We start from the raw sequence: 24129 nt of genomic DNA, 5'->3' as shown, positions 1-24129 counted from the left end.
GTGGGTTGTAGACTCCGTCTCATGCTACCACTAGAGTGAAAGCACCGCCAGCATTCAAAAGTGACCAAAACATCAGCCAGGAAGCATAGGAACTGAGAAGTGGTCTGTGATCACCACCTGCAGAACCACTCCTTTATTGGGGGTGTCTTGCTAATTGCCTATAATTTCCACCTGTTGTCTATCCCATTTGCACAACAGCATGTGAAATTGATTGTCACTCAGTGTTGCTTCCTAAGTGGACAGTTTGATTTCACAGAAGTGTGATTGACTTGGTGTTACATTGTGTTGTTTAAGTGTTCCCTTTATTTTTTTGAGCAGTGTATTTAGTAAAATGATTATTGTCGCAGTGTGGACAAATTAAACTATGATCCTTTTGATGGGATAACCCCTTTAAGGGGAAACATGTAAATGTGTTGGAATGGCCTAGTCAAAGCCCAGATCTCAATCCAATAGAAAATCTGTGGTCAGACTTAAAGATTGCTGTTTACAAGCGCAAACCATCCAACTTGAAGAAGCTGGAGCAGTTTTGTAAGGAGGGATGAGCAAAAATCCTAGTGGTAAGATGTGGCAAGCTCATAGAGACTTATCCAAAGCGACTTGGAGCTGTGATTGCAGCAAAAGGTGGCTCTACAAAGTATTGACTTTAGAGGGGGTGAATAGTTATGCACATTGACTTTTTCTGTTATTTTGTCCTATTTGTTGTTTGCTTCATAATAATAATAATAAAAAAAAATCTTCAAAGTTGTGGGCATGTTCTGTAAATTAAATGATGCAAATCCTCAAACAATCCATGTTAATTCCAGGTTGTGAGGCACCAAAACACAAAAAAAGTCAAGAGGGGTGAAATCTTTTGCAAGGCACGGTAATGTAGCTGATAGGTTCCAGTGCAGGGTGTTAGGTAGTGTGATAGGTTTTGCTGCCCATACATACATGCTATAGACATAGTTCTGTAATGTCACAAGTTCACAACAATACTTAGTGCACCAAACAGTAATATGTAGTCAGACCTGTTAAAATGTGAAGTTGCATGCATTGCTCAAACATATGCACATAATTAATTGCTGATTTGTGCAATTGCAAATATATTGTAGCACTCTATCTGCATATAAAGCTACTGTAATGTTCTGCCATTCCAACCATTTTCTCCAGTCTCAGGAAACTTCTAGCAGCTTGAAAAATGTAGCAAAAGTGACCCACACCTGTATTGCACGCATTATGCAAATATTACTTTGCCGATTTTCACAATCAAGAAAATAATTTATATAGAATATTCACCCAAATATTACCAAAATATCGCAAATTTGAATATTGCCCTTGCTCTCTCATCATTATTCCTCACCAGAACTGATTGCATCATAGTATGACTGATCTCCTCCAGAGTATGGGGAGGAATGATCGGTAATGTCATCGCTCTTCCCCACATTGACTTGTGTTTATACAGCATGATCTGCTGTTGGGAAACAAGGATTTTTGTGCTGCACGAAAGTTCCATTTACTCAGTGAACTGCATTTCACTCATTCATTGGGTAATCAGCATTATATTTACACCGCCAGATCTTTGCTAACAAACGTTACTATGAACGTTCATTAGCAATGATCTTTTACATTTTTTGCCCATTTAAACGGCCCTTTAAATTTTTGGAATGATCTGACCTGTATCCAATAGAAATGTTGTGGAAGGACCTGAAGCAAGCAGTTCATGGGAGGAAACCAACCTGCATAACACAGTTGAAGCTGTTTTTTATGTAGGAATGGGATAAACTTCCTCCAAGCCGATGTGCAGAACTATTCAAGAATTGCCAGAAATGTTTAGTTGCAGTTATTGCTGCACAAGCAGGTCACACCAGATACTAAAAGCAAAGATTCATATACCTTTGCCTCTCAGACATTTGATACTGAATCATTGTCCTTAATTAATAAATGACTAAATCTAATCTTTTTGACTCATTTGTATGATTTGGTTGTGTTTTTATACTTTTAAGACTCGTGTAAACATTTGATGTAGTTTTATGTAAAATTTATGCAGAATCTAGAAAATTCTGAAGGGTTCACAAACTTTCAAGCACAATTGCTTAATTTCTTGGCCCCATAGATTTTTCATTGTTTGTCAGCAGCACATTACTGTCGCATAGGTGATTGAATCACCCAACATATGTGTATTTTGCTAGTTTGTCAGGTGATTGGCAGAACATGGGTCAATATCAGAAATGAGTGTCCGTACAAACGGACAGCAAAACTTTGAAAGATTTCTCACCTCACTTCAGTGTGGGTTTCTTTTTTTCATGGAAAGGACTCAGGAGAAGGTCGGAAATAAAACTTGAGACTGTGACACCCTTTTATTTTTTTTATTTTTTTTTGCTGGAGTTGCCAAAAATAAGTTGGTGACAGGCTGTTGCAATTTCAAGACCCCTACAAACGTTACCTCCCACATCTATTATCACAGTCTCAATAGGAGTTGTCATCTGGCACAGTTTCTCTATTATTATTAAGAAAATTCTTTTTTTCTAGCTGTCTCGTCTTAATGTGGATTACTTGTGATAAGTTACCTACTGCCAAAAAAGATTTATCCTTTGCTTGAACCACTTACAACTGTCTCCAGTTTTCATAAACAAAATTCCCTTCCAAGCCTTCTTCATACATGTTATCTTGCATCAGCTCGTTGTTTTCCCTTCAGTGCTCAAGTTGTGCATTAATCTGGTTTGCCTGGTGCATGCAACTGATCTGTATCTGCCTTACTCATCCTCTTTTCCCAGAATCCTCCTGAGACTCTGCTAAAGTCCGTCTGTAGTACCAGAAAGTAAAACTAACCCAAAATTTTAAGTGTTGCTTGCACAGTATGTGTCATAAGTGACTCCATTAGAAGCCAATGTAGTGGTTAGCAGTCTTTTCCTGTGAGTCACAAAATATAAAAATTATTCTCAAGTATACTCATCAACTACTTAGACCCTGTGCCCATAATGTATTTCTAGCATCTAATGGATTTTCTCCCTTTACCATTTCTCATATTAAGTGCCTGGTAGACATTGTGTAGTCAAAACATTTTTACGTGACTTGAAATACATAGTTCAACCTTTGTTTTTCCACTCGTAATCAACCTTTCATAGGAAGACTGTATGGGAAAACATGTTAAGATATGGCATAATGTAAAGTTCTTTGTGTCAAAGAGAGGGCACGTCATCTATAAATTACTTAATATTGTCTCTCCCACCCTCTGACCATACATATACTTATACCCTCAAATTATTGTAAAGGACTGGATCCACGTGTCTGTAAATGTGACATTTTGTCAGTGTAGGCAATGGTATAATAACCTCAGCACAACATGACATTATAATGGTGTAAATCACTGGATCCATTTGGCAATCAATTAGCTTTATGAAATATATTTATAGAGGGAGGTTGCTTTCTTATCTTCTGTAGAAACTTAAAGCAACAAGAAATCACTTGTTTCTTGTGGGGCTCACAGTCTAGTTTTTCCAGTGGTGGACTTACATTGGTGCAATTGCTCAGGGGACAATGCATAAGGAGACCCACTCCCATTCTATCTACTGTCTTTTAAACCAGTGGTCCCCAACCTTTTTTTCACCAAGGACCAGTTTCATGCAAGACAATTTTCCCAGGGACCGGGTGTAGGTTCTGTGGCGGGGCTTAGGGGGTGGGCGGGGTTGACTGATTCACGCGCATAACAAAACACAAGGTGCATATTAAAATATATAACACCATATAACGACTATATAAACTGACTATGGTCTCTGCTGCACTGGTCTCTGCTGCACTGTACTGTATTTTTCGCCCTATACGATGCACCTAGCTTTTAGAGGAGAACAATAATAAAAATAAAAAATAAATCATTACACCTCAGGTCAGACCAGCAATCAGACCCCCAATGTTAATCAGAACTCAGATCAGACCCCCAATGGCTCAGATCAACCCCCAAACCTTTAGCCATCTATCAGCCATAAGCCCCCCATGTAAGCCATAAGCCCCCCATGTCAGCCATAAGCCGCCCATGTCAGCCATAAGTCAGCCCCCCATGTCAGCCATAAGTCAGCCCCCCATGTCAGCCATAAGTCAGCCCCCCATGTCAGCCATAAGTCAGCCCCCCATGTCAGCCATAAGTCAGCCCCCCATGTCAGCCATAAGTCAGCCCCCCATGTCAGCCATAAGTCAGCCCCCCATGTCAGCCATAAGTCAGCCCCCCATGTCAGCCATAAGTCAGCCCCCCATGTCAGCCATAAGTCAGCCCCCCATGTCAGCCATAAGTCAACCCCCCATGTCAGCCATAAGTCAACCCCCCATGTCAGCCATAAGTCAACCCCCCATGTCAGCCATAAGTCAACCCCCCCCATGTCAGCCATAAGTCAACCCCCCCATGTCAGCCATAAGTCAACCCCCCATGTCAGCCATAAGTCAGCCCCTCATGTCAGCCATAAGTCAGCCCCCCATGTCAGCCATAAGTCAGCCCCCCATGTCAGCCATAAGTCAGCCCCCCATGTCAGCCATAAGTCAGCCCCTCATGTCAGCTATAAGTCAGCCCCTCATGTCAGCCATAAGTCAGCCCCTCATGTCAGCCATAAGTCAGCCCCTCATGTCAGCCATAAGTCAGCCCCTCATGTCAGCCATAAGTCAGCCCCTCATGTCAGCCGTAAGTCAGCCCCTCATGTCAGCCGTAAGTCAGCCCCTCATGTCAGCCGTAAGTCAGCCCCTCATGTCAGCCGTAAGTCAGCCCCTCATGTCAGCCGTAAGTCAGCCCCTCATGTCAGCCGTAAGTCAGCCCCTCATGTCAGCCGTAAGTCAGCCCCTCATGTCAGCCGTAAGTCAGCCCCTCATGTCAGCCGTAAGTCAGCCCCTCATGTCAGCCGTAAGTCAGCCCCTCATGTCAGCCGTAAGTCAGCCCCTCATGTCAGCCGTAAGTCAGCCCCTCATGTCAGCCGTAAGTCAGCCCCTCATGTCAGCCGTAAGTCAGCCCCTCATGTCAGCCATAAGTCAGCCCCTCATGTCAGCCATAAGTCAGCCCCTCATGTCAGCCATAAGTCAGCCCCTCATGTCAGCCATAAGTCAGCCCCTCATGTCAGCCATAAGTCAGCCCCTCATGTCAGCCATATGTCAGCCCCTCATGTCAGCCATCAGCCCCCAGTGCAAATAAAATAAAATAAAAACACTTACCTCTCCTGCTCCTGGTCACCATTGCGATCCTCTTCATTCTGCTGTCGGCTGGCTGTGTATAGCGGCGCACAGTGTGGGGTCACAGAGCGACCTCACGCTGTGCGCAGCCCTGCACAACTGATAGCCGAGCCGTGGACCAGGAAGCGGTGAGTACAGATCCTTCACCGCTTCCTGGTCCTTCTGCACTAATGAAGCGCTTCCATAATGGAAGCGCTTCATTAGTACAGCGTTAAAGACTGCTCTGATCGCCGCGGCCTGGCAAACCATCTTCCAGGGCCCGGTCCTGGGCCGCGGCCCGGCGGTTGGGGACCGCTGTTTTAAACTGCATGTATAGGCCTGGGCTAATGCGTTTCACAGCTCCTGCTTACTGGAAAGGAGAAACATACAGGGGTGCCTGACTGATAACCTTTTGAACAGCAAGAGCACTATTAAACTATAGGGGCCAGGTAGACTGGAGGCTGATTAGTCAATATTTTTTAAATATCCGTAGAAAACTGTACAAATCTAAGAACGTTCCCACAAATACTGATTTCCCAGATTTGGATTATTCTGTTGGATCTCCCAGTCTTCTGGTGTCAATCTGTTTCATGCCCATGCCACTCCCATATTAAGTCCCTTTTGAGAGACAGAATTCAAGTTTCTAAGGTGTTAACAGTTAAAAAAAATAAAAAAAAAAATAGCCCAATTGCTTGTGAAATATGCACTGCAATAATTTCCTGGTCCACAGCTTAATTCTCACAGATGGCACTAGCATTTTTTGGCAGTGGATGGATTTTATGCGCCCTCCATGTGCTTAGGAAAAAAATCTGTGGAATATTGAATGGCATGTTCATAATTGCCATGGATTCACAGATTGGTTCCTGGCAACAATGGGACAAGTCTACATGTGGATATGCTGGTCAGTTCACTGCAGAAATCAAAGTTGCAGCTTCAGTTTTCTGCTTTGTATTATCTACTAAATCCACAGTGAATTGGCCATAGGCTAATCTGTACCGTGTGAACACGACCTTTTTCTACTTTAAGCATCGATAACTCGATAAACAGGATGTATCCAATTTTATGTAGCCCATAATGTTAAACGTATGGTCTGTGATCAGTACTAAAGATAAGCGAATCAACAAATTTGCAACAAATGCGAATTTCCTCGCACTTCGTGATAACGAATCATAATTTTCCTAAAATGGCGGCTACACATGTGAGGACTGAGGACATGGGGCAAGGCACTCTGGAAAGGCAGGATCACCCAGATTGACATGCCTGCATGCAGTCAATCAGCATCCAACCAGCCCTGTGATGTCACAGCCCTTTAAATACGGCAGACATTTTAGATTCTGACATTTTCCAGCGTTCAGAGTGCAGGGACGGATGTGTGAAGGCGCTAGGGACAGCAATTGGAAAAAGCCTCTGTTTAAAAAAAAAAAAAAAAAAAAAAAAAAAAGATTTAGAAGTACAGGGAAAGGATAGGGAGGAATCATTTCACAGCTTCTTAGTGCACGTAGAGACGTCAGAAGGCCCTAGGGACATGGATAGGAAAGTGAAGGAAAGTGATTTACAAGTGCAGGGAACGATTATTTGGAGAGTTCAAATTGTCATTAGACAACTCTGTCAGTCCAGCTTTTTGTTATTGGGCTGCAAGTGTTACGTTGAAAAGCCTTTAGTGGCTTATAACTAAGTATCTTATTCAGTACGACAAGAAAAATATATACGCACTGCACTGTTGCATTTATTTCTGTTTAAAGCGTATAGGGGCGTATTTCTTTAAAAAAAGAAAAATATCTACGCACTGCACTGTTTCAGTTATTTCTGGTGGAAGCATATAGGGGCATAGTTCAGAACTACAAGAAAAACACACCTATACACACACCTCACTCTTTGATTGTTTTCTAGTCAAAGTGTTTAGTGGCCTATTTCAGTCCCACAAGAAAAATATATACGCACTGCACTGTTGCAGTTAGAAAAATATATTCTCAGTGCATTTCTGCAGTTAAGTGTGGTGAAAGCGTTTAGTGGACTATTTTAGTACAAAAATAAAAATATATTTGTTGCTTTTAGGGGTGTTTTAATTTCCATTTAATTTCTGTAGTTCAGCTATTAGTATGTCAGGCAGAGAAGTGCCATGCCATGCACAGAGGAGTGGAAGAGGCCTGAATGTTTCCGGCACAAGCAGAGGTCGCAGCAGAGAAAGGTGACGTGGCAGCAGGAGTCTCAGCGAGAGGCCTGAGCTCCCGGTGTCATCTAGCGGTCATGTCTCGACCAGCAACCCAGCGGTTCTTGATTGGTTAACTCGGTCATCCACGTCATCCCAAGTGACATCAGACACCCCCAGCCAACAGTTAGTGGGTTCAGCAGACATAACCCTTAGTTGGCTTGGCCCGGGAGCAGGCCCTGTGCCCTCACCTGTTCACAACCTGCCTCTGTCTTTTGCTGTTCCCTCAGCTACAGAAGTATTGTATGCTGTGGGATCAGATCCACTATACAATGAGAACAAGCTGCTAGATGACAGTCAGAAGATACTGCCCAGCCAAGATCTGGAGAAGACATCCGCCGCTTCCTCCGCTAGGGGGGAAAGTAGTGATGAGCAGAGTGGCGCAGGAGCTTGTGTTGCGAGCAGTCAGGCTCCTGACACAGAGACAGTTGAGCAGGACATCAGTGACATGCAGACACACTGGGTGGCAGCAGTTGCAGGTAAGGAGCCAAACGTGCCCAGGGTAGACCACCTGCTTTGCAGCAACCTACCTGCTACATGTACAATATGTGGGCAGAAGGTGAAGCGTGGCCAGGGTGCCAATGTTCGAACTACGGCCCTGCGTCAACATATGCAGCATCGCCATGCAGTGGCCTGGGAGAACCGTGGCTCTGATGTGGTCCGGCCTGCCGCAGCTACCGCTGCATCACCTAGTGACACACCCCCCCCGGTTTCAGCCAATCAAGGATCCACCACCTCGGCCAAAGGGAGCTGTCTGTCATTCCCATCTTCTGCTGGTCCAAATGCTCCTGCTCCTCATCAGTCATTCCGTCAGCAATTGATCCCCTGAAGCGATTGCCAAGAGACAGCAGTATGCGTGCACGCATCCGACGGCACAGAAGCTGAATGTGCTCCTGGCCAAGTTGCTGGTGCTGCAGTTCCTTCCTTTCCAACCTTTCAGAGAACTGATGGCTTGTGCCAAGCCAAGGTGGAGAGTCCCAATCCATCTTTTCTTTGCGAAAAAGGCAGTACCAGCCCTGCACAAATATGTCGAACAGAAGGTGGGCCAGTCCTTGAACCTGTCTGTGTCTGCCAAAATCTGCCTCCACATTGTCATGCCGTTAGTCCTGCGACGATGTTCGCCTATGCCTCCTCATCCTCCACTGTGTCCTCAGACTCCACTGCAGGGACAAGTCACAGTGCCCCTCAAGCATACCACATGTGCAGGGCTCGGCGGTGTCATGTTTTTCTACACCTGGTTTGCCTTTGCGAACGGAGTCACACAGGGGAGGATCTGCTCCATTTGATACATCAAGAAATCAAATCCTGGCTTTCTCCGCGTCAACTGAAAATCGGAACCATGCTGACCGACAACAGGAAGAACATGGTGTCGGCGCTCGTCAAGGAAGACTGAGCCATGCGCCCTGCATGGCACACATGTTCAATCTGGTTGTCAAGCGGTTCCTGAAGTCTTCCACCCATCTGCAAGACATCTTAAAAATGGCCAGGAAACTTTGTATTCACTTCAGCCACTCGTACACCACAAAGCACAACCTCCTTGAGCTGCAGCACCAGAACGTCATCTCCCAACATAGGCTGATATGCGACGTTTCCACCCGTTGGAATTCCACCCTCCATATTTTGGAACGACTTTACGAACAGAGAAAGACCATCAACAATTTCTTAAAGATGCAAGCGGATAGGAGTACTCCACTGTGTAACTTCAAACTTTTCTACACCCACCGAGAGGGAGGACAAACTAAACTACTACAGAGACATCCTATGTAGTCAGTTGGCCGCTGCCTATCTGCGCCATCGTCCATCCTCCCGCAGGTCTGACCAGGGGGCCCTCTGTGCTCACGTTCCACTGCCATGGCTGCTGTGGAGGGGTAGGGTGGCAGGAGCAGTACCAGCTCCATCAGCAGCACCTTGAGTCTACAGTCGCTGATGTGTAGCTTTCTTCACCTGCATAGTGAAGAAACTACTCACCAGCAGCTGCTGCATATTGTGGTCTCCTGATGCAGCTGCTGCTGCCATCTCCAAACTATGTCACCTTGCCACTCTGTGGTCTCCTCATGCTGCTGCCAACTCCATACTATGTCACCGTGCCACTCTGTGGTATCCTCCTGATGCTGTTGCTGCTATTGCCATCTCCACACTATGTTACCTTGCCACTCTGTGGTCTCCTGATGCTGCAGCTGCTACTGCCATCTCCACACTATGTCACCTTGCCACTCTGTGGTCTCCTCATGCTGCTGCCATATGCACAATATGTCACCTTGCCACTTTGTGGTCTCCTCATGCTGCTGCCATCTCCACACTATGGCACCTTGCCACTCTGTGGCCTCCTGCTGCTGCCGCCACCTTCAGACTTTGTCATTGTGCCATTATGTAGCCTCCTCATGCTGCTTCCACCTCACCGCTATGTCATAGAGCCACTCTGTGGACTTCTCATGCTGTTTCCACCCTCCCTACTTCATGACTGGGCCACTATTTTGCCTTTCGGCCTGGCTGACATAATGATTTATTTGACCTTTCTTGTGATCTGACAGAAGCAAGGAAAAATGCGACTCACAACGGATCCTGTCTGTGTAGCAGATTTAAGGCCTGTATGGTACCATCAGAATTGGCTTATGATTTGGTAGTCAAAACAGGAGTGGGTACAAAACACAGAAGTCATGCAAATATTCTATTCACGTGTCATCTCTGTTTTACATCCACTCCTGTTTTTTTTTTGGGCATTAGCAATACTGATAGATTACTGACCAAATGCTGACCGAGTAAAGGCAGATGCTCCACAGACTGGATCCGTTTTTTGTGGGTTATTGTTTTGACGGATCAGAGGAAGGGCAAATTAATCAGTGACGTCAACATAAACTTACTGCTGACACCCTCTCCACTCTGTCAGGGGGGCTCTACTTGTATAAGCGTTTACTAGAACAGGTTTTGTAGATATCTATGTGGAATCAACTGGCGATTGTGTAAAAGGGGTGCGCTTCTTCTTGACGTTAACATCGACCTGTAAGGCTGAGTTCATACTTGAGTTATTTGGTCAATTTTTGCCCCGTGACTGCCCAAATTAATGAAGTGACAGTGATTCTAAGAGCGACACCTGTCATCTGCATGTCATACTGACTCACAGTATTGTTTCACTACCACAGCAGACTCCCTATGCATGTTATCGCAAGGCAAAGTGTTCTACACCACTATAAATGATCTCTGCAGCCAGGAAATAGCCCTTTTTTAACGCGATTCACCGCAAATAAATTTGGATCAAAGATAATGTCTCCGAAAAATTCGGCAAGCGGCCGAATCAAATTTTTGAAAAATTCGTTCATCTCTAATCAGTACTTTCGTATCATATACAGTGGTTAGCAGTGCTACTTGAAGAACTTGGTCCTGACAAAGTGCATCATGCATATGGGCTTTGTATATTTTCTCTTTGCTCATATGGATTTTCTCTGGGTACTCTGTGTTCTCCCACACTCCAAAAACATACTCGTAGGTTAAATTACTTCATTTGAAATAGGCTGTAGTGTGTGTATCTGAGATAGAGGAAGACTTTACCATGACAGCATTACATGGCGGAAATAATATAGAACAACCTGTCCAAACACTTGTTTCACTTGTGCACTTTACTAGTTTATAATGTGAATATATTAGAACAGTGGGGGAGATTTAGATTTAGCTCCAAAGGAGCTGTGAAAAATGAAAGATGGAATCCGATTTGTTGCTATTGGCAACTAAGCCAGTTCTACTTTGCACCAGTTTCATAAATCTCCGCCATTGTTCCTATACCACCAAGAATTAAAATTACAATTATTATTAAAAATAATTACATTATTGACAGTACTGTCCTATCTTACAAGCAAGTATCAGATATCTGAATACAAGCAGAAGTCTTGCAATGAGAAATGTAGTACATAGAGTATATTGGAAACTACATATTACAATTAATTAGCTTTGTTTGCTGTAATATCCCTTTTAGTTAAAGGGGTTATCCGAGTTAACTTAACCTTATCTTTATGGCTTTATTTCTCCTATACCTTAGTTTTCCTAAATCACTTACTGTACCTATCTTGTGCCGTTTCTCTGCTACACTAAACAGTCATGTGACCGCCCACGTCATCAGCTGTGACGTTCCGTTGACATGGAGCTCTCTGCTTGTCGGAGTGACTAAGCCATGTCAACGGAACATCATCAGCCTTGGCCACGCCCCCACCTCTCTGCATTACAGTCCGTGCGGCTGTGAGTTGATCGCGCATGCGCGATCCTCACTTGTGCCGCGGCTACCTCCAACTTTCTAACTGCGGCTAATAGCTCAACCCCTCCCACAAATATAACAGATCAACCCCTCCCACAAATATTCATGAGGGAGAGATGAGTCATTGTTGTTACTGCTGCATGTAAACACAGCAATAACAGAACCTGGAAAAGGTGTAAGGATCGTTCTTTTTTCAAAAAATCAAGCTTGACTAATGTATATGTATATCCTGATTAATTTTGTTAGGTTTTATTTTTTTTCCCATAACTCGGATAACCCCTTTAAGTATAATAGGAATCACTTTTTTTCAGTTGTGTTTTTGAAAGTAACCTGTCACCAGTGACCTCCCTATTAGACTGTTTCCATCAACACATCGCTGTGGTTCACCCAATTAAAACCCTGTTTTTCTTTTCTTGAGTTATGATACTTTTTCTTAATATGCAAATTTGGCTGTTTGGTGCAATTAGGGTGTCACTATCGCTCTTGTTGCACGGAAGCTCTGCTCCTTTCTGCTGCAGGATGTCTCTGGCTGCTTTGAATGACAGGGCCAGGCAGTGCCAAAGCAGCAAGGGGAGGGCTGGCCACAGAAAGGAGCAGAGATTGCATGCAACAAGAGCAATGGTGACGCCCTATAACTTTCGAAGAGAGCGTCAGATCAACAAAAGAAAATCAGCGTTAAATCAGGTGAACCACAGCGATGTGTCTATACAAACAGTTGAATAGGAGGATCGCTGAATTTCTCTGCATCCTTTTCCTATGTATAATGTTAGCGTTTACTACAGAATACAGTCATATGGTCATAATAAAGGATTTACTCTAACTTTACCTTTTTAGGGCCCTGGGCCTATACATACGTGGGATAGAGGAAGACAGCAGAACTAAACGAGATGGCATTTTCCATGAAAATGAATGCATTGTGAAAATTAACAAAGTTGAACTATTAGACAAATCATTTACCCAGTAAGTACATTGGACTATTTTACATGTACTGTGTGTGTGGATTTACACACAAAAAAAAACAACTAAAAAAACTTTTTTTATATAATTTAAAGGAAGATTTAGGAAAAGGATAAAGATTGCCGGATGCCTGTCATTCAACAATGCTGTCCTAATGTTTGATGAAATCCATATAGACTGTCTAGTATTAAGGGGTTTTATGGGACTCACATACTGATGACCTAATGTATCCAATATGAGATCAGATAGGGTCTGACACCTGCCACCCCCAACAATCACCTGCAGTCACAGGTTCTGGTATTAGTGGTTGTTCTTGGCTACAGCAGCTCAGTTCCCATTCGCATGTATAGTCACATAAGCCGCAGTACATGAGAATGGCCACTGCAACTGCACAGTGTACAGCGCTGTGGAGTTTTGGCTCTATACAATGTTTGCTTCTGGAACCTGTGGCTGATGCTAACAGCTGATTGGTGAAGGTGCCAAACCCCCATCAGACTAATATAGATGACATTTTAAAGATTAATTTATAAATTATTATAAATTTTGTTACAAATTCTCTCTTTATAGAAAATTATGCCACTTACCATTATAGAGTTAATAAGAATATGAGGCTGTTTGTCAGCTATAGCCGGGTCCTGCTCACAGCCATGGTCCATGCATACCAAGCCTATTGTATATATACGGGAAGCCACTTCACCCCCCGACAATATTCTGCTCTGTCGCCCCATGTAAATAAGTCACAGTAGTGACTTGTTAATGTCATGTCTGGTATATCAAATATTCCATACAATGTAGAGCATTTGTATATAATTGCTGACTCACAGCTGCAATGTTCACATAGCAGGTGTATGGACCTACATTTTTTATAGTTTGGAGTTATCTAAATTAAATTAGGCACATATAGTTTCTGCTTATTATTGTTTCCTTCCTACTTCTTTGTCTTTCTGACCCTGGAGTCCCAAAAGAAGCTTTTCTGCTTTGTCCTTTGCCCTTTTTTCATGGTGCTTCATGTGAAAGTTTCAGCCATTTCCGATTATTCGTTCATATGCATAAAAAAGTTAGATAGACTGAAATAAAATATTAACTCTGTGCAGAATAGATTTTTCTATTAAACCTATGTTCATTTTGTACATTAATTACTTTCACCTTGTTTTTAGGGCACAAGATATTTTCCGCCAAGCAATGAAGTATCCCAGTGTTTTAGTGGAGGTGGTCCCATCTCATAATCGTGAACTGTATGAGAAAGCCAACATTTCTACTCTGTCAGTCTTGAACAATTATGATGATGAAGATGATGAAATTCCTAACATAAAGCCACCTCCTCCACCTGGTCATGGGAAGTTAAATGTAAAAATGCGTGAGCAAAGTAATGGCCCAGGAACTGCCCAGCCAAAACAAATTGCATTAGTTCCCGATCTGACAAGTACTGTTGGTGCTTACTCCCCCCCGTCTTTGTCACCTCTGGGATTTGGGAGCAAGAGATATGCCAAAAAGATTAGAATTGATTTGAAAAAAGGTAAACTCAATATGGTTCAGCTTTCAAAACTGGGCTTCAAGACTTACAAAAGTACAATGGTTTTAAATTATATATTTTTTGTCTTTCATATTTTTCTATCATTTATATCCATTCCAGGTCCAGATGGACTTGGATTTACAGTTGTCACCAGAGACTCTACTGTACATGGACCTGGTCCCATATTTGTAAAGAACATTCTTCCCAAAGGAGCAGCCATAAAGGATGGACGACTCCAGTCTGGAGACCGGATAATAGAGGTATGCGGCCTGTCTGTTCTGTTCTCCTTTTCTGGAAAACTAGATTTACTCAAAGGCCAAGAACATTCTCATTTAAATTGCATCATTCCAACATTCTTGCATCATTTATTTAACATTTGTAGTTTATACCGACTCATTTTAGAAGGAATTTTTATCATCAGAACAAAATCTATTATATAAGGCAAGATACATTTTGAGGTGCAAATAATAAAGTTAAATCTAAACCCATTTAAAAGTTATTCTGTTCACTGAATGTCACCAACCATGAATTATTTTAGGGCTCAAAGTCTATTTGTTTGTTTATGGTACTTTATAAAGAAGGACATCATACAGCATCAGGGGGACATAGCTACAAGGTCCTGGCAGCAGACACACTGCCAGCAGCACAAAATACATCCTCAAAAACTTCCACTGGCCGGGTGTAAGGAGGGCTCAGGCGGCCCCTTGGGATTCGGCCCACCGGGAAATTTCCTTGTAAGGTCGATGGCCAATCCGCCCCGGATAACTTTTTTTTATACAATGGAAGCCTATGGTGATGGAGGTCACTGTATGGCATCTGTTTAATGTATACATTATGGGATTCATATACGAACAAATATACGTCATATATACTGTATATCTGGTTCAGATTCTATTGCACGCCATGTTGCAGAAGAATCTGTGACTTCTTCACCGCTCACGCCAGATTTAAAAAAAAAATTGGTATGGCAGGGAAGGAGGAGGTATGTCAGGAAAATGGTCTAAATGTAAGACAGCGAAGATGTCTTACTTTTAGAATCGGTGGTGAATATGCCAAAGTTATGTAGAGGCCAGCTTCTCGACATCTACAGTGATCCAGCGCAGGGGCTTATTAAAACCAGCATCTAAAATGCCAGTCTTAATAAATGTGCTCCTATATGTTTACGTCAAACATGAGACAAAAATGTAATGTGAACACAACCTAGCATTAGAACTATTAGGGGCACCAGAAGATTTCAGTCTGGTTTGGAGGAGAAAAGTGCATCTAAGAGTCCAAAAAATACAGTATCTGGATTTCTGCATTGGTTACTGATAAAATGTGGTCTAATTGTTATCTAAATCAGAATTGTAAACTCAGTGTAAACTAATAACACACAAACAGTTGTACCATTCATGAGTTTAGCACATTGAATGAATATTCATGTGGCAGGGAGAAAAGGTAAGTAAACCTTAGAATTCTTTGTTCCCTCAATGATTGGAGAGCATCAAAGCTATCCGGATACAAAACATCCCCAAATCATGATTCTCCACTATACTTCACCTTTGGGATGTGTTTTTGGTGTTCGTTTGCAGTGCTCTTTCTCCTCCTAACATAGCATTGTGCATTTGTTCTAAAAATTTCCACTTCTGCCTGTGTGCATAGAGAATTTTCTCAGAAGCTTTTGATCATTAAGGAAACACTCTGTAAATCAGCCCTAATATCAATCAGTAGAAATTCACCTGAAGATGTACCAAAGCATTTTACAGGAGTATATAAGGACAGCAGTCTCTAACCTCAAGCTGAAGATATACTGGTTGATGGAAGAAGACAACGACCAAACCAAGTAAATCAACTTGTCACACCGGTGACAGGTTTTAGAAGGTCTGAAAGATTATCTGCATATTAGTGATCTGACAGCCTCTTTTGCTTTTGGTTTCACTTTGTCTGTGTGTTGCTTGTATGTCCACACCACCTGTTCAGGTGTGGATCATGTGACCTATTTAGTCTCACTCTACCCATCACTCCTTGCTCTGGATAGCTTCATTTGGTTTTTGGAAGAGCTGCAGTGTGGTTCTAGTTGAAGTCCTGTTCATCCATCATCCATCAGCCTCAGAAGTTAAGTGTTCAGTTTGTTGTATTTTGTATTCCCCCCACCTTTGTTGTTTACTAGGCCTCAGCGAGACACTCGTTCCTTCACCAGGGAAGGAGCAGGTAGTCTTCCCTGTCATTAACATTAGGGCATCCGAGGGCCACCAGGGTTTTCTAGGTTTCTGTGTATGGGCATCTTTACCATCGAGAGGTGCCCATACGGATAGGAGTTAGGGCCAGGAGCAGGGTTTTATAGGTGGTGACCCTTTTCCTTCTTGTTGTCTTTTGGTGTTCTCCCTACTACATCTGTGACACAACTAAAGAATGGAGAAAAAAAAATCATATTTAATAATTGTCAAGTCAGAGTCCAAAAAATGTATGAAATGAAATGGGGGTTGGCCCCTTAATATTGTTCAAATCTTATTTCAAGCTATAGGAGGGTGAATCTTACTAAATGAGGGCATACAATCTAAGTTCCCGATCGGTATGTCTTTGGAGTGTAGGAGGAAACCCACACAAACACGAAGGAACATACAAACTCCATGCAGATGTTCTCCTTGGTTGGATTTTAACCTAGGACCCCAGCTCTAGCCCCACCCATGCTAACCACCAATTCACCATTCGTGTTTTTAGTTTATCTAGATAGTATATGACTAAAATGATGACCTGGATAACAATCAGAGCACATTTTATTAGTAATCCGTGTAGAAATCCAGTTCGTTCCAAAAGGTTGACTTTCCTTTTTCATAGATATATTGGTAGATTATATGTAGATTGCTATAGCTACATCAATTCAAGGTAATGAAGTAGAGTGGCTCACATTGGGAATCCCTTTCTTGAGTGAACTCTGCACAACGTTGGTAATGACTCTTTTATGTTTGAATGTTTTAGTTCTGTTTTCCAATTTCCAGCAATGTAACCTCTTTACTCAGTGGTCCTTGTACAGAATGCTGTGAAATGACTTTTCCAGAGCTAGAGAAAGGGGTCAGCTACATTTTGTCATAAACAAGTACTGGATTATCAGAATATGTATAATAGCGTCTCACAAAAAGGGATACTCCAATTTTTTTATGAGATTGTGCCATGAAATCAGCTGATCCCCCATCCACAGGATAGTTGAGCACTGTGCTCAGCTTTCTCAATCACTCCCATGTGCTCATCTTCATTTGTACCAGAGACTTCTGTTCTCGTGATTGGTGGGGGGTCCTGGTGGTCAAGCACTGATGACCAGATGCTTATACCCTATACATTTGTAAAAAAAAAAAAATGGACAAACAAGGACAAATGTATGTAGTTCACATTGCTTACACAGCTTACTTATACTGCAGCTCATTGCCATCCACATTAGTCTCTGTCCTTTTCCTGGATACAGATAAGCTAGAGCCATTTTCATAAAACTCCAGTAAGCCTATAAACATGTTTTGTGGGGGTGGTAGGGAAATGGAGAAGCTGCAGCCACCTTGAGGAGAATGTACAAACTCCATGCAGATGATTATAACATAGGGAAAACAATTTTTGGAGTTTATACTTGTAGACATGGACACTTTCAATGACAAAATAATATCTCTGTCACCTTATTTTACTTGAGAATGCTTCAAATAAAGTAGTTTTGTTACAATTTCAGCTATAACTATGGTTACTTATAGTCTATGTATTTCTGTAAAGCAGACCGGTTATCTCTCCAGACATGGCTTATTGGCATCTAGTTGCATACAACTGCTTGCATCTCCCTTGTAATAACAATGGTCCAGGTGGCTGTTACCAGTTGGGCGTGTGTTCCTGTTCAATCTGGTGTCAGACTGTGCACAGACACCCTCAACTAGTAACATCTATCTGGACCTTCATTGCAAACTGCTAGTAATTCATTCATATCTTTTAGCAGAAATAAGAAAAGAATAGTACAACATACAGTCATAAGAATAGATGCTGCAGAATTGTTATTACATGGAGAAAGCAAGTAGTTACTAAAACTGACATGTCAAGAGAGGTTACAGGTATTTGGCTTGTAAAAAAAATAATTAACAGAAATAAAATGCCCTCTACTGTCCTCCAGATGTTCCAGCGCAGTCTTGTTTACAAGCATCCCACATATGACTGCTGCAGCCAGTCAATGACCGCAGCTGTCATATTCCACAATACTTGCATCATGCGTCTTATTGTTAAGCGTGCTACAGTACCTTCCTACGAAGGTAACCAATTGGCTGCAGCAGTCACTAGCTGCTTGCTTGTCAACAAGGACGGGGTGGGTGGGGGGAGTACTAAATTGACAGGGGACTTAAGAGGTGCTTTTTTGTTATTTTAGCACTTTTGCAGCGGTTTTTATTTTATTTGTTTTTTGAGAAACTGGATAAGCCCTTTAGGTGGAAGATTTTGATTAATATAATGTCAGACTAATAACAACCAAATGTTATATCCTTATTTAGGTCAAAGGACAGGCAATAGCTGGCAAGACGCAAGAGGAGCTGGTGGCCATGCTGAGGAGTACCAAACTAGGAGAGGCCGTTGCTCTAGTGGTGGCCCGGCAGGAGGATTCTTTTCTGCCCCGTGAACTGGTAATTTCAATAACACCACATTCTTAATGCTTCTTCCTTGTCAGACAGACTGGGTCTCGGTGAGACGGCAGACTTTAGTCGCCTAGCTCAGCGTGCACTATATCAAAATCAACAATGATTTACTATCAGTCCATGAAATTTGATTTTCAACCCCTGGTGATATCATAAGCTATGGGATGTGATGTTGTCTTGGGTATCACAGAGCTCCTGATTTATGGAGAAGTCCATGAATATATCCAACTCTTGAGAAATTGTATAGGTGATTTAAAACCACCATGACAAGTCATAAAATGTAACCCTGCAGGATTTAAAAGGGACACAGAGGTAAAGTGGCACGCTGATCTGATCCCAGCATGATAAATCCATGGCTAAGCTTGTCGGCTTTCATTGTATTACTCAAATGGTTTCAGTAAACACTTTGTTTGAATCCTAATAAGACTTGAGATATTCTGTAATTATAACAAATTTTTCACTGGCGATTGATTTCACACACTTCAGGGTTCCTTTCCTTGAACACTGTCAGCTGTTTTGTGCAGTGCCGCATTTACATTTGTAAGGAAGCTACGCCAGCGTGTGTGTGTAGAAGTGAGAGCACCGAGATAAAAGACATGACTGCAGAAAAACTATGTCGTTACATTCATATATTTCAAGGGTTGTTAAAAAAATATCAAATTTATATTTTTTTTTTCTGATGCACCGCTTTTTTGTTTTTATGTGAATGCAGTGTATTCATTGTATAATTGTTATGCAACTTTCTAATGTACGGTACTTTTTATTTCAGTTCTTCACCATTTCAGCCACTTTCCTTCTATCCTGACTGTTCTTTTTAATAGGCACTGTTAAAATACCATTGTAATATAAGGGATATTCTGTATCCTCTCTTGAACTATGTGTCTCAGTGTTAATGATTGGCATTTGCAGTACCAATCCTTTAATCTGGCACTAAGGGCTGTACCTGCAGATAGTCGACCAGATCATCGCCAACAAGCATTCATAGGATGATCGTTCTGTGTAAAAGTGCGGTTTACCTGATGAACATTAATCGGGCAATCACAATTTTTATGCATGCTAAAAAATCATGATTTGCCGGCGGCAGATGGTGGTGTCTAGTCACAGTCTGCTGCCAGCAAATAATGATTCTGTATAGAGACGAGCAATGGTATTAGAGATTACTCCTCCCCATACTGTGGAGGAGATCGCTGCATGTAATAGCAGCGGTCTCCTTCACTGACGAGCAGGCGATTGTCGAGAAGGAACACGGCACGACACGACAATCGAAATGCCCATCTGCAGGTCTAATACACCCCTAACTAGTTATGTTTGCACAGCCTGCTGCCTATGGTGTTGTGAAGCTGCACATTAATCACAGGATAAAAAAAAATCTCCAAAAACTTAGTTTTTATTATAGTTATTTAAAAAAAAAAAAGCGTCAGAACATCCCAATGTGAACTGCCTCCCTGAAATAGGCGATGCCACTGTTTTCAAATCTAGCCCTAGATACCCCTAGATATGCTGGGGTATAGCTGAATAAGAGGACTGTGCGGTCACAGCCAGGGTAAGAGGACTGTGCGGTCACAGCCAGGGATCACCCACATGCAAAACATAGTCAATGCTGCTGACACTAGACAAAACACCTGATATACTGTAATCAAATGTACTACCATCCAGTGTCCCAATGCAAACGACAATCCCTACAAAGCCCAATGCCCCCCTCCCAAAATAAATAAAAACTTGTGGCTAATGCACATATAATAGTATACCTGATTGTTACTGCTCTCCTAAGATAGAATAAATACCAGAAGATAAGTATTGGATAACCCCTTCCAAGGATAAATGTAAAAAAATAATAATCTACTATGCAATAGAATGCTTATCCCATTGTGGTAATAAATGACAGCTTATTTTATAGCGGTGGTGATGATGTCCCTGTAACTGGCAATGTGTCCCACTTCCTACAGGATTAGGGAGCATCTACACATGGATGGATGCACATATTAAGATGACAAAAAATGGCTGCCACACCAAGCTGCATATTATATGGCAGTTTTGTGTTGTAAACAAGTAGCGGTAATAAAGGTTGTGGTATACCAAATGCTCGATTACAGGAATGTTTTTGTAATTTTTGTACATTGCTGTAAATAACTGTTATATATAGATACTGTGGTCCAGATCTACTGATTCTATAGATGGGGTAAGCTCAGACAGTCTGTCCAATCCCATACCAGATTTATCACAGAGGGGCAGGCTGGATGATATATCTTGTACCGGGTTAGACACCGTTGTCTAATTATGTGAAACTATGATTGGTGGTGCCTGCACGAGCGACAGGATCACCCGATGAACGAGCGTTTTGGGTGATTGGTGGCACATTTACAGATTGTCGGGAGCGAGCGTTCACAGGAAATCGTTCCTGATAATCTGGATAATTATTGGCTTGTGGAAATGCAACTTTAGTAACACATTGGTACGTAAGGTCCATAACACATACTGTATATAATGAAATCTTAATAGCCCTAAGTCTAAAAGTCCATGTAGGACGAGGTGACCTGTAAAAGAGGGACAAACCAGAGTGTTGGCACCTCTGCAAATGTTTACTAGTGAGCATTGAGAGTATTTTAACTTCCATATGTGTGCGTTTTTATCGCCTGAACTTATATCTGCATGTCTTGCCAAACATGAAATCAGAGCTCATCATAGGTTTGTAAGAAAGCTATTTACATACATCTGTTGCTGTTTTGCCAACATTTGGATGTAACACTTTTCTGATTATTTAGCTGTGGGAATACACGCTAACAGTGTCTTTACAGTATAACAATGTATACCTCAAATTGATGCCTCCAACGTGTGGCACTGTATAGCCGTATAGTGGTCTATGCCATTGGTGGACTCTGTGTTAAGGGGGAAGAGCTACTGTGTGGGGGCACTAATGGGGCATAACTATTGTGTGGGGTGCTAAGGGGGCATAACTACTGTGTGGGGGCACTAAGGGGGCATAATATCAGCGGTCTTCACAAGCTACTGGAGGGTGGTTGTAGGGAAGTCACTTGGAGGAGCCCATTCAAACATTTGTGATGGGACACAACCTTTTCTAGTTATGCCCCTGCTGTTGAGCTGTGGTTACACATGGGTGGCAACTGAATAGTTACATTTATGTGGTGTCCGCCAACTCTTACAATTTAAAAACAAAGTATGCCGCATCGGATATGTTTTTTGAAGGATGCCTCGGTGAGGAATAGCACAGTCGGCTGTGTGTACTGTTTCATCTGCTCTTACAGATATATCTTTTTTTTTACAGATGCATTTGTTAGTCTACGGTCAATGCCCCATCCTTCTATTTGTCATTGAGCTCTTACATTTCCTGCCTGTGCTGCGGAGAGCATTAGTTGTTAATATCGGCCTGTTTCCACTGGTATTTAATCTGCCATACGGGAGATGTATCAGTTCCATTATAGATATAGCTGCAGTGTCCAGCCTTATCTTGATGGATGTAGGTGTTTGTATTTGACCTCTTATTGAGGAGCATGCAGGGTGAGACTCTGCTCAAAACTTCCCCTTCCTGTCTATCACAAGGAGTTGGCCATGTTATGTGCACCGCTGTCAATGACCGGTCTATTGCTTTTATCCTGAACCTCATTTTCCATGTAGCACATGTCCAGGTTTTCCTGTTTCCTTGTTGTTTTTACTCTCTCCTGTATATATGTGTGAGAATGTGAGTGACACACACAGGAAGCTCCGAGGAAGGATTCATGTCTGGCTTTTGACCCTGCATATTTTAGAGAGAATAGAGAAATGTTAATTGTGTTTAAAATGCTACTAAATCTCCATCATCCCGAATAAGTGTGCAGCGTGTTTAGTATTCTTAATTTCTGTAGCAATGACATGGTGATCTGTGCTATACTTAATGTGTCCCTCAGGTAGTGATCTAATACCACCCCCTATAGTGGGAACACACAAGCTAGGGATCATTAAGTTTTGTGAGCTGAAGCAAACAAAATAATGGCTGCTGCCTTGTGTGGAGGTGAATCTGTGGACAAAGTGCTCCATACAGTATATAATCCAGTGTAAATCGTGTAAGCAGATCCCTTTTCTGTAAACTTGCAGAAGGAAATATGTTATATATGCATTACAAGCTTTTTTTTCAGCTGCATTATGTAGAATTGCGTTTTCCCTTTTTGTATAATCTAAATATTTTAGAATAATATTCAGTCCATTCATGGTTCTTAAGTCAAATAATCATGTTTGTCCAGTGAAGCCCCAAGATTGGCCAAGAGAGTTGTTGCTGATTGTAACAGACAGTGGGTGTAGACCCACTGTGCAAACTAACCACTTTGGGCGAAACCTAATGTTGTTGTCTTCCTGGTCCCCTGGTATTCACCCTTTAACCCCAGTACTGGGATCTGAACTTTGCTGCATGGAACAAACCAGGCCGCTACCTTCTGGAGTATTTCTAGTGTAGTTGGGCTGATCCACGGGGGTCACAGACAAAGTTGTGAAGGACCAAGCAAAATACAGTGTATATAAAAAGTCTACACACCCCTGTGAAAATGTATGGTTTATGTGATGTAAAAAAATGAGACACAGATAAATAATTTCAGAACTTTTTCCACCTTTAATGTGACCTATAAACTGTACCACTCAATTGAAAAACAAACTGAAATCTTTTAGGTGGAGGGAAGAAAAAATATAAAAATAAAATAATATGGTTGCATAAGTGTGCACACCGTTAGGCCTCATGCACACGACCGTTGTTCGGGTCCGCATCCGAGCCGCAGTTTTTGTGGGTGTGCTGTCTGCATCCGTTGCTCCGTTCCGTGTCCCCGCCAAAAAATATAACATGTCCTATTCTTGTCCGCGCATTGCGGACAAGAATACGCAGTTATATTAAAGGCTCACAGACGCCATCCGTGTTTTGCGGATCCGCGATTTGTGGACCGCAAAACACATAACGGTCATGTGCATGTAGCATTAAACTAATACTTTGTTGAATCACCTTTTGATTTTATTACAGCACTCAGTCTTTTTGGGTATGAGTCTCTCAGCATGGCATATTTTGACTTGGCAAGATTTGCCCACTCTTCTTTGCAAAAACACTACAAATCTGTCAGATTGTAAGGGCATCTCCTGTGCACAGCCCTCTTCAGATCACCCCACAGATTCAGGTCTGGGCTCTGGCTGGGCCATTCCAAAACATTAATCATCTTCTGGTGAAGCCATTCCTTTGTTGATTTGGATGTATGCTTTGGGTCGTTGTAATGCTGAAATATGAAGTTCCTCTTCATGTTCAGCTTTCTAGCAGAAGCCTGAAGGTTTTGTGCCAATATTGACTGGTATTTGGAACTGTTCATAATTCCCTCTAGCTTAACTAAGGCCCCAGTTCCAGCTGAAGAAAAACAGCCTCAAAGCATGATGCTGCCACCACCATGCT

General features: G+C 42.3%; 1 protein-coding gene across 1 annotated transcript in view; it reads left to right on the top strand.

The window, feature by feature from the left end:
• Nucleotides 1–24129, top strand: part of PARD3B (par-3 family cell polarity regulator beta) — a 1801259-nt gene that overhangs the window by 507334 nt on the left and 1269796 nt on the right. The window contains 4 exon segments of the mRNA XM_040441847.1: nucleotides 12450–12575; nucleotides 13730–14088; nucleotides 14206–14345; nucleotides 18576–18704. Coding sequence (XP_040297781.1) covers nucleotides 12450–12575; nucleotides 13730–14088; nucleotides 14206–14345; nucleotides 18576–18704 — 754 coding nt within the window.

The sequence above is a fragment of the Bufo bufo genome, chromosome 7 (assembly GCF_905171765.1).
Source record: "Bufo bufo chromosome 7, aBufBuf1.1, whole genome shotgun sequence".
NCBI classification, from domain to species: Eukaryota; Metazoa; Chordata; class Amphibia; order Anura; family Bufonidae; genus Bufo; species Bufo bufo.
The sequence above is the reverse complement of the archived record's forward strand: the minus strand, read 5'-3'. Positions and strand labels throughout refer to the sequence as shown.